The sequence below is a fragment of the Notothenia coriiceps genome, unplaced genomic scaffold (assembly GCF_000735185.1).
Source record: "Notothenia coriiceps isolate Sejong01 unplaced genomic scaffold, NC01 NC01_scaffold00020484, whole genome shotgun sequence".
Taxonomy (NCBI): Eukaryota; Metazoa; Chordata; class Actinopteri; order Perciformes; family Nototheniidae; genus Notothenia; species Notothenia coriiceps.
The window spans coordinates 391393-405224 of record NW_011353185.1 but is presented as its reverse complement, the minus strand read 5'-3'; the positions used below and the strand labels follow the sequence as shown (position 1 = coordinate 405224).

The window sequence follows — 13832 nt, the reverse complement described above, 5'->3', positions numbered from 1 at the left end:
AAGGTGAATATAAACGTCTCATGAGCACCTGAAGGGACACCTCTAATTAGCTTTTTACAAGTTTTGATTTGGCCAATAATGAAGATGTGGATGGGAAATTGTAAAGTAGACCAATTAATATAGATTAGATGTTAAATTAAAACTGGTCAAGAACAGCATGATTTTCTGGGAAATTTGCTGTCAGTAGTGAACATCTTTTTTGACTTTTTTTCTAGGGCATCAGATATAAATGGCTGTTTTTTAAAAGCTGGTTTTGCTTTGGTTCTGCAGATACAATACTATATTCACACAGTAAAATGCTGCTAACCCTAATCCTACAAATAATAGACAAGAAAATCTTTTTTAGATTTTCTTTTTTCTAGATCCTACCTGCAAATATCCATGTCGTCTTAATTAACAGTTTAGTTTGGTTGAGATGGTTTCCTTATATTGAGCCAAGATGTTTTTTTCATTCTTTCTATAGTCTCTGAATTGAGGAAACGATTTGAAGGCATCACCACAAGCTCAAGTGATTGGGAAATGAACAGGTAATATGGATAAGGGTATAAAGTTGCTTGGGTTTCTGATAATGATAATGTTGCGAAAGTTAATAACATGCCTGAATACTTCTTCCTTCCTGTCCTCCGTGTGTATGTTAGCAGAAAGGAGCGTATCGCTCGGCGGTTGGAGGGCATCGACGCTGAGGTGCATCCGTCCCTGCTGCCTAGCCTGGTGGCGAACCGGCTTCTGGAGGAGGACACACCCCGATACACCAGGGCCTCTGATCCCTTTGAGCCCTGTGGTGGTAAGTACAGTACCTAGACAATTTGTTGACACTTTATTTGTGCTTCCATGAAGGTAACTGACCTTTATCCTCTCGATTTCTACTAGTTACAGTCCAGCGGTACAGCATGGAGGCATTGGAAAGCCCAGAGACGCAGCCCAAGGCTCCAGAGCGACAGTCTAGAGCTCGGTGCAGACCTGACCCCCCGACCTCCATCCTCCCAGAGCCTGTCCACACTTCAGACTCCACCACCATTAACCCTGAGACTGAGTCTAAGGTTACACGCATCGCGCGCTACAAGGCGGAGCGGCGCCGGCAGCTTGCAGAGCGCTACGGCATCTCTTTAGATCAGGAGCCAGACGTGGAGCCACCTCCCCGCTCCACTCGTACACGGAATGAGTCAGAAGGCTCAGAGAGGCGTATCCGAGCGGAATCGGTGGGGGAAGAAGCCCTGAATTCTTACAATAGCACCTCTGTCACGAGCCCAAGGGCGGGACGCACGGCACCACAGCAGAGTCAACCAGACCCGGGATACGAGGTGAATCGGACCAGGGTGGACTCGCTGTCTGAGAGGGAGAGGCTGATGAACCTGGAGAATCAACGCAGAGCTGGTCCTCCTGAGCTGCCGTCCTCCTCCTCATACATGGATGTGACATCAATGTCCTCAACTGCCACGGTGCCCGCCAAAGACTCTCCAGTCACAGGGATGCCACCCAATTCACCCAAGGCAAGCCGGCACTCATCCCTCTCCTCACCTAAACATGCCGTGTCCACTGGGGACCAATTCATCGAGCAGCAGAGCCACACCATCCTCACCAGACATGGGTGAGTAGCCTGAGCAGTGCCTTATTGGTCCCCGTTTACACCCAAAGTAGTTTGTCTCCGTTGTTTCACAATTTAGAAAATAGAGCAGCTATTTAGTCTTCCTGTCTGACATCTTATTAGCAGATCGTTCCCCTTCTGGGGTCACAACCCCTGCTTCCTCTCCAATCCAGATACACAGGGTTCGAGCATGATTTCCATCCAGAACACTGCTGTATCATTGCTGTGACAGTGTTATCCATCAGACTGACAGTCACCCCCTCCCTCCCATCATCTCAGTCTTTTTTTACACGTGTGTCCAAGGTCGTCCTGTTGGCACGACTCTGGTTTCAAACCAGGTCAGGCAACCTGAGCCCGAAACAACCTTTGAGTTGCACAGCTGAGCTTGCAAAATACAAGGCAGAAAAATACACAATGTGCGGGTGTATGTTGAGTCCTATTCCACATTTTCCAGGTGGATATTTTGAAAGCATTTTAAAATTCTCAAAGGAACTCTTACTGGCCAAGCTGTTGCTATTTTGTTAGAAAGAACTATTTTCCGATGCTGTTTGGATGAAGTACCTCTGTAGCTGATCCCACATTCTTAAAGAGAATTGCTCCTTTTGAAGAAGCTCATACAGCAGTGCTTATCAGAGGAACAGGGGATTTCTTAAAAGATCATTCAATTTCATTGCAATTTGAGTCGAGCTAAAGGTTCCTTGATGACATGAATCTCAGTTGTAAGACCTACTTTGTGTTTAAACTACAACATATTGTGCAATACTTGTAGTAGTTGTAACTTCCCCAAGACCCTCAGGAGCTTTCTAGGGCTCTGGGCTCTTTTTGGTCATGTGATTATGGTAATTTGTGAATTATTGTTAGACTAACATAGTGTCTAATCTGTCAAAACGAGTATTTCATCTTAAAAAATTACAGATTTATAAAGCAAACCTGAGACGGGGAAGAGTTCCAGTTTCGAGGAACACAGGTCAGTTTTGAGGGTTCTGGGCAACATTTCAGGGGGGACTCACAGGGGCCCAAAGTTATTTGTTGCCCCAAGGCAATTTAGTGGTTTAATCTGGCCTTGAAACACACTCTATCCCTGTTCCTTTTATGAGATTAGGTGTAAATGGTACTTTCCATATCTGAATGGCCACAAGAATTCATGTGACGTAAATGATGTTACCTGCTCATAGTCTACATGCAGTCCACACGTTGTTGACTGTACAAAACAAACATGAGAACCTACGTAAGTAAATACTCGATGTAGTACATTTTCGCTGAGTATTTGCGGCTATTTATTACACTATTCCCTGCTTGGTTGAAGCGATATTATCATATTTGCAAGTCTCAGACATTATTTTGTTTTTTAAGCAGCATAACAAAAATGATAGATATAGGAGTTGTAAAAAACTGGAATAATCCTTTAATTAGTTTAGCCCAAACTGATTAGCAGCTCCATAACTCAGATGGTATCAGCAGACACTCTTCCTGATTTTGTAATGCAACAACCGACTAGCCGCTCCCAGGTCTTGACCAGGTTTGGCCCTGTAGTCAGTGTTTCCAACGAACAGATAAAGATGATTCTACACCCGACTACGTGGTCATTCCCTATCCCATGTTTCTATCTGCATCGCTCCCTCCTGCTGCTCCTAAATCCGTCTCTCAGGTTTCAAAACCTGGCCAGTGTGTGTGTGTCTGCAGTGCAGGGAGGGTGTTTTGTTACTGGGCGGCTCAGTGGGACTCCACAGTGAGAACTCTGACCCACAGCTGGGCTTGATCAAGACCAGGAGGCCTGATGGTGAGGAAGCACATCCCCTCTACCTCTTCTCAGGGAATCTGTGGGTCTGACATCAACGGTTCAATTTAAGGACTCAATTACAAAGTGTTATGAACAAAGGTCCTCCTTTTTATTAAGCATGTAAGAATAGAATAGAATTGGGAGGGATGAAACCCTCATTAATGGTCACACATGCAGAGCACACACAGTGAAATGTGTTCTCTGCTTTTAACCCATCCTAGTACCAGGAGTCTAGTACTAGGAGCAGTGGGCAGCTATTGTACAGCGCCCGGGGAGCAATGGGAGTGAGGGGGGAAGGGGGATGTCTGGTGCCTTGCTCAAGGGCACCACGGCAGGAGGTGAACTGGGACCTCTCCAAGTAGCAGTCCACACTCCATATTTAGGTCGGTTCTGGGACTTGAACCGGCGACCCTATGGCTCACAGTCCAATAACCTTGTTTTCTGTCTGTCTTTGTTTTGATCCTAGTGATTCTGTACATATTGTTTGTAGCCATTTAGTCTTAGTATTAATTTTCCCTGGTTCCATTTCTTTTCTCTTTTAAAAAGAAAAGGAGCACTTCACCAGAGCATTTCCTTGAATATATGAAGCACTTAATCAGGGACGTTGCTGTTATGCAGTATGCCTAACTGTTCTGCTTGAAGGACGCCCTATCCTGCAGTGAATATCACGTGACCAAAGCATATACCCGATGTGCTTCAATCCATTCAGATCCACTTAGGTTTAAAAAATTGTGACCGAAAGACCTCGGACTAATGGCTACAAATCAAGACTCTATATATAAATTATTGGTCCAAATATCAGTCTGGGTCGTGTTTTCCTTATTTGGTACAATATTCTGGTCCTAGGGTTTATGAAATGCTCTCTTACTCCTGATTCCCCCGCATAAGTCATCTCTTCCTTTATTTATGACTCAGGCAATTTCTCCTAGAGTTGAACTCACTCGCTAATGAAACTGATGAAGCTATTTGTCTTACTGCAGCCTCACAGGCAGCGTGACTCATCTGCCTTTCGGCTGAAATAAAGTGAGACGGCATTTCCTGCGAGTATCTGCTTCAGTAGATAAGACCTCAGTTAGAGAGGTAGTCTCTCTTGATAATAGAGCTTTCTCCACATAACATAGCTGCAATATGTGGCCAAATGTAATCTAATAGAAACTAAGTTCATATTTTATTGCCTGTGATGTTTCCCCGAAAAAACCACAATAACAATGAAATGTCTAAGCAGGGAGTTGAACTTGTGTTCTTGGCAGCGTCATGCTGGTGTCCAAGCACATTCTCACTCTCGTCACACTCAACATGAAGTCAATGGTGTGTGCAATGTAGTGCTGTGCCTGTGTGTGCTCCAAGAGAAACGCTGAATACTGTATCTCGACTTTTACCCACCCACCCACCCATTCATTCACTTGTCTCCCATCGGGTATCTATTGGAACAGTGCAAGGGCGAAACCAAGCACTGATTGGTTCTTCCAGACTGATGCTGAGGGCGACACCCATTCCCTCATCAACTGGCCCTCGAGGTACACCCAGGCTGGTTGTGTCTCACCCCTATATCACCTGACGTGTTTCCATTCAGCTGGACTTACCAAAAACTCATCAACCCTTATGAGCAGTGCTTCTTAAACTGTAGGACAGAACAGAAACCAGTACTGTTCTCTATAAGACTATACCCCGTCTCATCTTAAGGAATAATCCTGACTGAGACACAAATGTTTAAGAAGCTCTGCTCTGAGCCCTGAGACTCAGCTGACCCCTCATCATGATCATCCTTATTACCGCAAGCTCTTGTTCCCGCTTTGGACCATAACTCCATCTTCTACGCATATGTTGCTGTGTTCAGTTTAATCCCCATGTGAAAACAAACCTTTTAAAAGGAAAATATTATACTAACCATCATAATTAGGGATATAACATTGGGTTGTGATGTTGAAGTATCAGAAAGGACCCTACATTATGGGTTTGGGGGCAAGTTAGTCAGTGTAGGCTAGGGTTGGTGTAAAAGGAATTGCTATAGCTTTTTTTGGGCATGACTTTTCGTAAGTGTCAGTTGGCTAACCCATGACTATCCTTAATATAAGTTTTTAATAAAAATAATAACAATAAGACTTCATATACAAATGTGTGCTCTGTTGCAAACCGTTTGACCATCAAGCCTATAACTATCCTAAACAGATAATATAACAATAGAAACATGAACAATTAAGAGACATTTGCTGTGTCTTTTCATGTAGACACAAATAACCAGCCTTTTTTTCCCCCTTAAAGAATCAGAGTTAGGGAGAGGATTGCCAGGGAGGACCGTCAGAGGAGCCCAGAGCCTGGAAACGTTACAGAAGCTCCAGTGCACCGCAGACACCAGACCCAAACATCTACACGCTCCAATACAGACCCCCCGCAAATGTACTCCCATCCCCACCATCAACCCCGGGCTCAGCTCGCCCGACCTGGGCCACCAGGAGGACAGGAAGTTGGCGGTAACCACAGTTACCTGTCCATGGCCTCTGGTCCCACATCCACAGCGGGGCAGGATCAGCAACAACTGCCCCAGGAGGAAGAGACGGAGGGTCTTCTGAGGAGCCGGAAAGCAGTGCTGCCCTCGGACATCCGCCGCAGGGAGAGGAGCACTGAGGACACCCGGAGAGGAAGGTGGGAAGAACAGATAGGGATGTCCAGGGCACAGAGTCTGAACCAGGCAAGGAAGGCTGAGGCAGAGGATCCTACAAGAGGAAGACACAGAACCAGGGCCGAAACAGAACACACTTCACATCTGCAAGCCTCAGAGAGCAGGCATAGAGAGCGGGACAATCCCGTTGATATTCAGAAAGGGGGAGCGGCCACCCAGATCCAGCCAAGAGCAGCACATACAGACCCAGGAAGCCCCCCCTCCAGCCGCTCGATGTCAGATGCTGCGGTTTCCAGAGGCATCACTCTGAGGAACCAGCAGCATCGCGACCCCCCTGAGGTCAGGGAGGGGGATGGTTCCAATAACCAAGAGGGTCACCAGGACAGCCGAGTGTCTGTGGCCCAGCTCAGACATTCCTACATTGAGAACACCACCACCCCTCCAACCAGCCGCAGAAATAAGCTGTAGGTGTCAAAGTAAAGTGGCTACCTGCTGGCTGGCTTCTCTAAAACTCACACAGATGCTTGTTAACCAACATCGGCTGGCTTCTGAATGACTAACAAGCAACTAAGGCTGGAGTGAATTCATCATCAAACGAGTTTCTAATCTGTAGAAATGTCATTCATGCTTTAATCGCCTAACACTAAGCTTCATACGATGGATGTTATTTGTTCTTTATTTATTGTGACTTGTTTGGTTACCACCTGGGGCCAATGAACGTATGCACGCCATAACCACTTTTACATCTGCATGGTCTTGTTCACATCTTTGATTTAAAATACAGGGGTGTGATGAATATTTAAACTTATACCTCTGCTTTTTAATATCTCCATATTTGCGCCCAGTACCACTCTATCTCTCCCTCACTATGCTGTATTTTCTTTTTCCTTTTGGTACTGTATCTGTTTGTCCCTCTCCTTGGGTAGCCCCTCCAGTGAGGTTGAAGGGGACAGTGCACTCACAGGCCACGGGGCCCCATGGAGAGGTGAGAGGGGCAGGGGGCGCAGGCCCCGGCAGTATATCTATCCCGGGGAGAGTAGAAAGACTTCAGAGAGGTTTAGGACTCAGCCCATCACTTCTGCTGAACGCCAGGACACTGATAGGTACTACTCTGGACTCCAGAGTGCATGGCTGAGAGTGATGAATGCTGGGAAATATCAGTATGATTATGCATGTACATTTTTTTTTTTTTAATATTTGATCGGAATAATGTTGATTTAAATCCAGTTTACACAAGCACACATGCTGTGTACACGGCCACGTTCTTTGTGATTGTACCCCTCTAACAACATTAGCTAACAGGGAAGCTTAAAGGCTGAAGGTCCCTGTGATTGGACCTTGGCAGTGGTCATTACATGTGACTCAACCAAGAAATCATGAATTGGCCTTTTGTTGGTAATTACTCCCTGAGACCATGGAACCGCACAGACTTTTGTAATGCAGTCTAAATCTCCAGCTTAGTCTGCTTTACTAAACTAAACTTTCCCTTTTGCATTTCATACCCCTACAGTGACACTCTGCTGTCACATGTCCAGCTTACAAGAAACAACTGCTTCTTATTTCGCCTACATACCTCCTCTTGACCAGCTTTCTCTTCCTGTCGCTAACCACTCACCACCCTTTCGTAATACCGAGTTATGCATTGTAGCATGGATGCTACTCGCTTTTGCTGATTGTCCTTTTCTTTGTGTACCTTTTTTGAAGGTCCTGTGTGAGTTCAGATCTTCCTCCCATTGAAGGTAAGTCCTTTTCCCCCTTAATTTAAAGATATTCAGAACATTACTGTAACAGTAGGTTGACATATTATGCACATGTTCTATCGTACATTGTTAGTGTGTCTAAATGTTTTGACATACACAGTTATAGACTTGTAACAATATAAAACGCATGTACTGTATAGTGTAAAGCTCTGTAGCCTCTGTACACAAGTGTTGAGGAGGTAATTGATTAAGCATGGCTAGCTTTAGTGGAATTAACAGCAGGACTAGAGTATCTGTTTGACAAATTAGATTAGTTAGCTGGGACTATTAGCTGCATAATGTTTAATGTTGCATTCACAGCTATAAAAGTAATGCCGTTTTGTTTTTGGCTTATAAACCAAATGGGGACGGGGTCTAGTTCATGATGTTTTTTCGACATATGAGGTCCCAAGGCAAACGGTAACACTATATTTATGTGATTTTAAATGTTTAAAACTGACTGGAGGGGTGTATATTTTGCAGATACCACCATATATGTCCAGGTATATTGATTTTAGGATAGGTTATTTGATGAGATCATGGTGATTTAATAGCATTCAATAAGTCCCACGTATTCAATATCGATTTCACTTATATTGGCTCGGATGTGTACAGTAATGTGCATGACTTTACTTGCCTTCTGTGGTCAATACTTAACTTTACAAAACAATATCTAGTCCACGTATACTGTTCCCAATGAAAACAGCATGATTACCGCGGGCTTCACAGTTGCCGCAGGACACAAATGAACAAAATGTGATTTTCCAGTGCCTTGATATTATAGCTTTAAGAATAGACAAATTGAGACCAAACGAAGTGAATGTCCTTTTGTACCATAAAAGCAGAATATTTCCAAGTGGATTTTATAGAGTCATTACTCGTGCTCACAGTAGCATAATAGCACAGCAGCTCCACTGAGGGCAGAAACAGCTCATCTGCTTCTTATAAGCACATACTCAGCTGGGACGCTTTTTTCACTGAGGAGAATTAGGGGGAGTAGTGCTCAGCGCAGCGGCATCAGTCAGAGGGAATAGTTGTTGGGTGATGTCATATGTCTTACAGAGGTGTGTGTGTGTGTGTGTGTGTGTGTGTGTGTGTGTGTGTGTGTGTGTGTGTGTGTGTGTGTCAACCAACCAACCAACCATGCTTCTCACACATGTCTAGCTCTGCATAGTCTCCTCGATGACACCAGTCGCACGTTTGCTGGTTAGTCTTTGCTCCCAGCTTTAAAACCATATGGTGCTGTGTAGTCATGAAGGTAAACATAATAACGGTGGATCTGAAGAACATATCACAGAAACATTTTGGTGTTTAAAAATAAAAGTATTGGTTCCTCAGAATAGATTGAATATTTAGTTAAACCCTGGTGGAAGTTTCACCTCAACAGTGAAATTGCTGTTCAGTAGAAGATTGCCCCTAGAGGCTTCAATTTAAACTCTAATAAACACTTTAAATGTAATGCGATTGATGAATTTTCACCTTTGAGTGTCTTGAAGATCAGTTTTTCCCATAATGTGATTTGTGGCATGTGGACAAATAATCAACTGCTAGGCAGCGCCCCCCTTAGTGACCTCTAAGCCAGTCAAGCTTTGCATTCCCGCATAGTAAATATAGTTTACAATGTTCATGGTTGTAGATTGTCCCCCTCAAAATTCTTAGGAGTCTTTAATACAATGGTTCCTTAGACTAGAGCTGAAATGACAACTCTCACAAGCCATAGCCCCGTAATGTAAGCTCCATGAATAGGTTGAAAACAGCAGGCTGACTTTTGAATGTTTCTCTCTGTTTCTTTCCCTGCAGCTGAGGATGAGAAGCTAGATGAGCGGGCCAAGCTGAGTGTAGCAGCCAAGCGCTCTCTCTTCAGGGTGAGCTTCAACTATCACCTACAGTAACCCTATCTACTGTATAGCCTACATGTTGCTTTTAGACACCAAGCATAGAGAAATCTGCTTGCAATCATGGACATGCATACATTGATACTGTCCTGATTTTTATTTTCTGTTCTATTACTGTAAGGATTTGAAGATAAAGACTTTGATAAGACTTTGTGTTACATACTGACCTCAGACTTGCCTTCCTAGTCTCTTTTTTCTTAAGCTGAGGTCAGTATAAGATACATGAACTACCAATTAACAGCTTTGATAGTAGTTATGATCCTAATACACTTCATCTATCTTCAATCACTATAATGTAAGTTTGATCTACTTTGGTAGCTAATTTATTTGTCAAACCCATTGTCACTGTTTAATGAAATATTTCCTTGATTTATCCCCAACGTTTCCATACAGGAACTCGAGAAAAGCATTGATGGCGGAGCTCCTAAGCATCGATCCAGGAATGCAGCGGTGGACAGGAGACTAAGACGGACACAAGATCGATCCAGAACACAGCCTGTCACCACTGAGGAAGTTGTCATCGCCGCCACGTAAGCCTATAAATACTTTAAACAACCACAAGCATTATGATGCAGCAACGTCATCAAATGTTCTGCTCTGGACTTGATTAAACATTTTTATTCTAAATTCTTCACAAATTCTGAAATGACACTGTGGTTTAAGCCTGCAGCCATCTTTCTGAACCTCAACCATCTTTATATTCCTTTCCCTTAGTTTGAATGAACCATTTAGCTTGGAATTCATCTGGTTCATTCCCTGTGTGTTCTCTGTCCACTCTGTATGTCTGTGACTTTGTCCCTGTCCTTCACTACTGTAGCGTCCCCACTCACGTGCCACACACGGTGACTGTACACACTGCTGTGGCACGCGTCCCTAGCCCCACCCTAGTTTGCAGCACTGTCCAACCATACAGGTACAGGGCACGGACACGAATGCTCCCACCAACCTACAGTGTGTAACTAACATGATTGATCTTTACTGAATGCTGCTCATACACCACAGCATAGTGTTCTTTTTCAGAGTGGGTTTTACTCCACAGGCTTTTTGAGTTGTGGTGCCCTCCTGTGTGATTGGAGGAAACGACATGATTTAATTGTTACTATTATTATGAGTTTACTGAATATCACAGTTTTGTTTGTGGTGGGCATGGCTCACTCCTGTGTAAAAACCGTTTTTAAACTCTTAAAGCTCCACAATGTTGCCTGCAATGTAGCATGCTGCTAGCTAGCTTGCATGAGCTCCTTCCAATGCTTACCAGAAGTCTCCTTTTCTCCTACCTCTTTGTCTCTGGGATGTCCCCACACCCTTAGCCTGCAGGCGTCCATGCAACAGAGCAACACGGCCCGGGAGCAGGCACGGGAGGCCCGGCAGGTGCAGGAGGTCCAGGCTTCAAAGCCAGTGTCCACAGTGGAGGGACCGGGCCAGAGTCAGGGTCAGGACGAGCCTGACCTCTGCACCCTCAGCCTGGCAGAAAAGATGGCACTGTTCAACAGACTGTCTCAGCCTCCCATCAGGGTGACCCGCACCAGAGGGGACACACGCAATCGCAGGGCCAACGCTCGTTACCAGACACAACCCATCACCCTGGGAGATATGGAGCAGGTAGGCGAACCACAGGATAATACTTACTTTTTTTTTGTTTCATTTTCTACTGAAGTTACTATTACTGTTAACCATTATTGTTATGAACATAAACATAAGTATTCTAATAACACATTGCCTTATTTTTTGGCTTTAAGTGTCATGTTATATTGCATTTGGAAATATCTTGTTTTAAAGGAATAACTTCACTGTTTGTCCATACTCAAACTAAAATAAAAAAAACAATTTTGTGGTTTTAAGAAAGTGATGGGGCCACAACTGTCATCTCAATTTTCTCTCAGAAAGAAAACCGACAACGATTATCTCCAGGTGTTGATTATTTAAAGGAAATACTGTGTACAAAAATATTCATGCCTATTGGCTAAAGATAACATATGACACTCTTTATTCTAGATTTGTAAATAAACTCCCCTAACTTTTACTTGGAAACAACTACAGCAGTTAAAAACAGAATAAGACTACCTCGAAAAAGAAAGATGTGATATTAGGACTATTGACCTTCATACAAGTGGAAAACTGGCCGAATAAAACAGTGGCCGCTTCCCCATATATTTTGCAATTAATTATGGTAAATCCTGTCTAAGAAATAGAGAAAACATGAACCAAGCATTGTAGCCTGTGCGTGTTTCTGCTCCAGGAGCCCTCAGACATAGACTCCCTTGATGAACAGGAGTTATCCGACAGCCCAGTAGAGCTCCTACAAGTAAGGTTCCTCTGAACAGTCACCATGCATTTGCCTGAGACAATGGAAGTGACAGAGCTGGGGCACTCTTCTCAGAAATGGCCGTACATTTCTGTGAACACGTGCTGTTTGGCATCCTATATCCATGTTGTGTGATTTCACTATGAATGTAACGAGCATTGCCCGGCTTCTGACTCAGTTCTCATCATCATGCTGTGTCACTGTGGAGGGTGTGATGGGTGATGCTGCTGATGACATGATGTCTCTGTGTTGGAGGAGAGGGGAACAAAAGCACTTATGCTGTTGTTCGCCTACACATGGACTGAAAGCAGCTATTTTTCATCAACTCGTTCAGAACTGGCAACTCTTTCTGAGAGGGAAAGCATGGGAGAGCTAATCGAAGCAGAAGATTAAGACATTTAAGGATTCTATTTTGCAAGATGGTTTTCATGGATGTTTACTGCTGCTTCTCATTTATTACTCATCAACAATGTCTGGTTAGTTCTTTAACTGAAGTTATGAATTTGGAAAGTATGTATTTTTGCCACAGCCTTGTGAGTGAGGGAGTATGCTGGCATGGCTTTGTGATGTGGGCTGCAATTGACTGGAGAGATAGGCTGCCCTTTGATGATCAGGAAGTGCAGTGAGTCAGGCAGGCGCTGATTAGTCAGCATGATTCTCTGTGTTGAGTGTGTGTGTGCAGTTTTCCTGAAATGTTTTCTGTATCACAAATGGAACAACTTTTTTCTTTGCTTGTGTCTCTTGCTTCCTCCAGCTTCATAACGGAACAGGCTCTCGGCTCCCTGCTTCATCCTCCTCCTCTGCTCTGAGAGAAAGCACAGTCTCCACTGACCATGCCGGAGACATCCACATAACCAGAGCAGCAGCCCGGGTTGAACCCCTCCCTCCCAGCTCGGACCGGTCCCTGCCCCCTCACCACCCACATGCACCCTCATGGAGGTCCCAGGAAGTCACGGACCACCAGAGGTACCAAAACGTCCCCCGGGGAGAAGCTGGCACTGATCTGGGAGGAGGGAAGAGGAAACTACCCTCTCCTGAGGGAGTGGTCAGGCAGGCCGCTCTGCCCCATCCTCAGAGTGGCAGAGAGAGGAGGGAGGAGGTGGTGGAGAAGGGGGAGGAGCAGTGGCCTGCCGGAGGGTGGGGGGACGTGCAGAGCTCAGAGAGTTACATGCTCCAGGAGAGGCAGGAGGAGTATCTGAGAGAGGAAGACCACTACCCAGAGAGTCGGAGGAGCAGGGCCGTCAGTAGAGGTAAGAACAGAAGACCAGGATCCGGCCATACCTCTGTTGATATTTATTTTGTATAACATAAAAAAAAGATTGAAAAAAGGCTTGTCAGCTAAAGGAAGTTGGCTTTTAATATTTAATGAGCCAAGTCCCAAGAATACTATAAATATAATATCATTTTCAATTTGTTTTAATAATAAACAAATGTTCTCATGCTAACACATAACTTTGTGAGCATGATTACCATTGTTCCTGCTAAATACCAGCATGTATTACTGATCAATATGTTGATATCATGTTGTCATGTTAGCAAAGTGGAAAAGGAATCCTTGTCAAATTAGTGTGGGTCTAAGAGATTATAATCTAAGAAATGAAAGTGATGCTGAATTGAATTTTAAATATTTAAAGAACAAACTGTGAGACTAAATAAACACCGGTGTCAATTGCAGGCCACAGTCAACAACTATTCCTCACAGTCAACCACATTTCCTGTGACCGTGACAATGTTAATTCAGATGGTGGTTTTCAGGCTTCCTCCATGTCTGAGCAGCAGACACTCTGAGCCAAACACTTTGATTCTCTCTGTATCAGAATACATATTTTCAGAGAGCACAAACATCAGTCAGACGATTGTTGTATCGTGATGGAAAAGTATGGAAGCACACACAGACAAATGGCAGTA

At 44.2% G+C, this 13832-nt stretch overlaps 2 protein-coding genes across 20 annotated transcripts in view; both read left to right on the top strand.

The window, feature by feature from the left end:
* The window catches only part of zeb1b (zinc finger E-box binding homeobox 1b), a gene marked incomplete at its 5' end in the record, with an annotated part of 240925 nt that overhangs the window by 54326 nt on the left and 172767 nt on the right, over positions 1-13832 (top strand). The window lies entirely within an intron of this gene.
* svila (supervillin a) overlaps positions 1-13832 on the top strand; it is a 56293-nt gene that overhangs the window by 22720 nt on the left and 19741 nt on the right. For 11 of the 19 annotated variants that reach the window (XM_010779680.1, XM_010779670.1, XM_010779679.1 and 8 more), the window contains exons 4-16: positions 464-527; positions 639-784; positions 871-1588; positions 4799-4882; positions 5628-6449; positions 6912-7088; positions 7690-7724; positions 9525-9589; positions 10013-10149; positions 10437-10532; positions 10930-11221; positions 11859-11924; positions 12679-13174. In XM_010779680.1, coding sequence (XP_010777982.1) covers positions 520-527; positions 639-784; positions 871-1588; positions 4799-4882; positions 5628-6449; positions 6912-7088; positions 7690-7724; positions 9525-9589; positions 10013-10149; positions 10437-10532; positions 10930-11221; positions 11859-11924; positions 12679-13174 — 3142 coding nt within the window. In that variant the 5' untranslated portion in view covers positions 464-519. The remainder of the gene's footprint in view (positions 1-463; positions 528-638; positions 785-870; positions 1589-4798; positions 4883-5627; positions 6450-6911; positions 7089-7689; positions 7725-9524; positions 9590-10012; positions 10150-10436; positions 10533-10929; positions 11222-11858; positions 11925-12678; positions 13175-13832) is intronic. The other 8 variants (XM_010779682.1, XM_010779675.1, XM_010779683.1 and 5 more) reach the window with 6 other exon arrangements.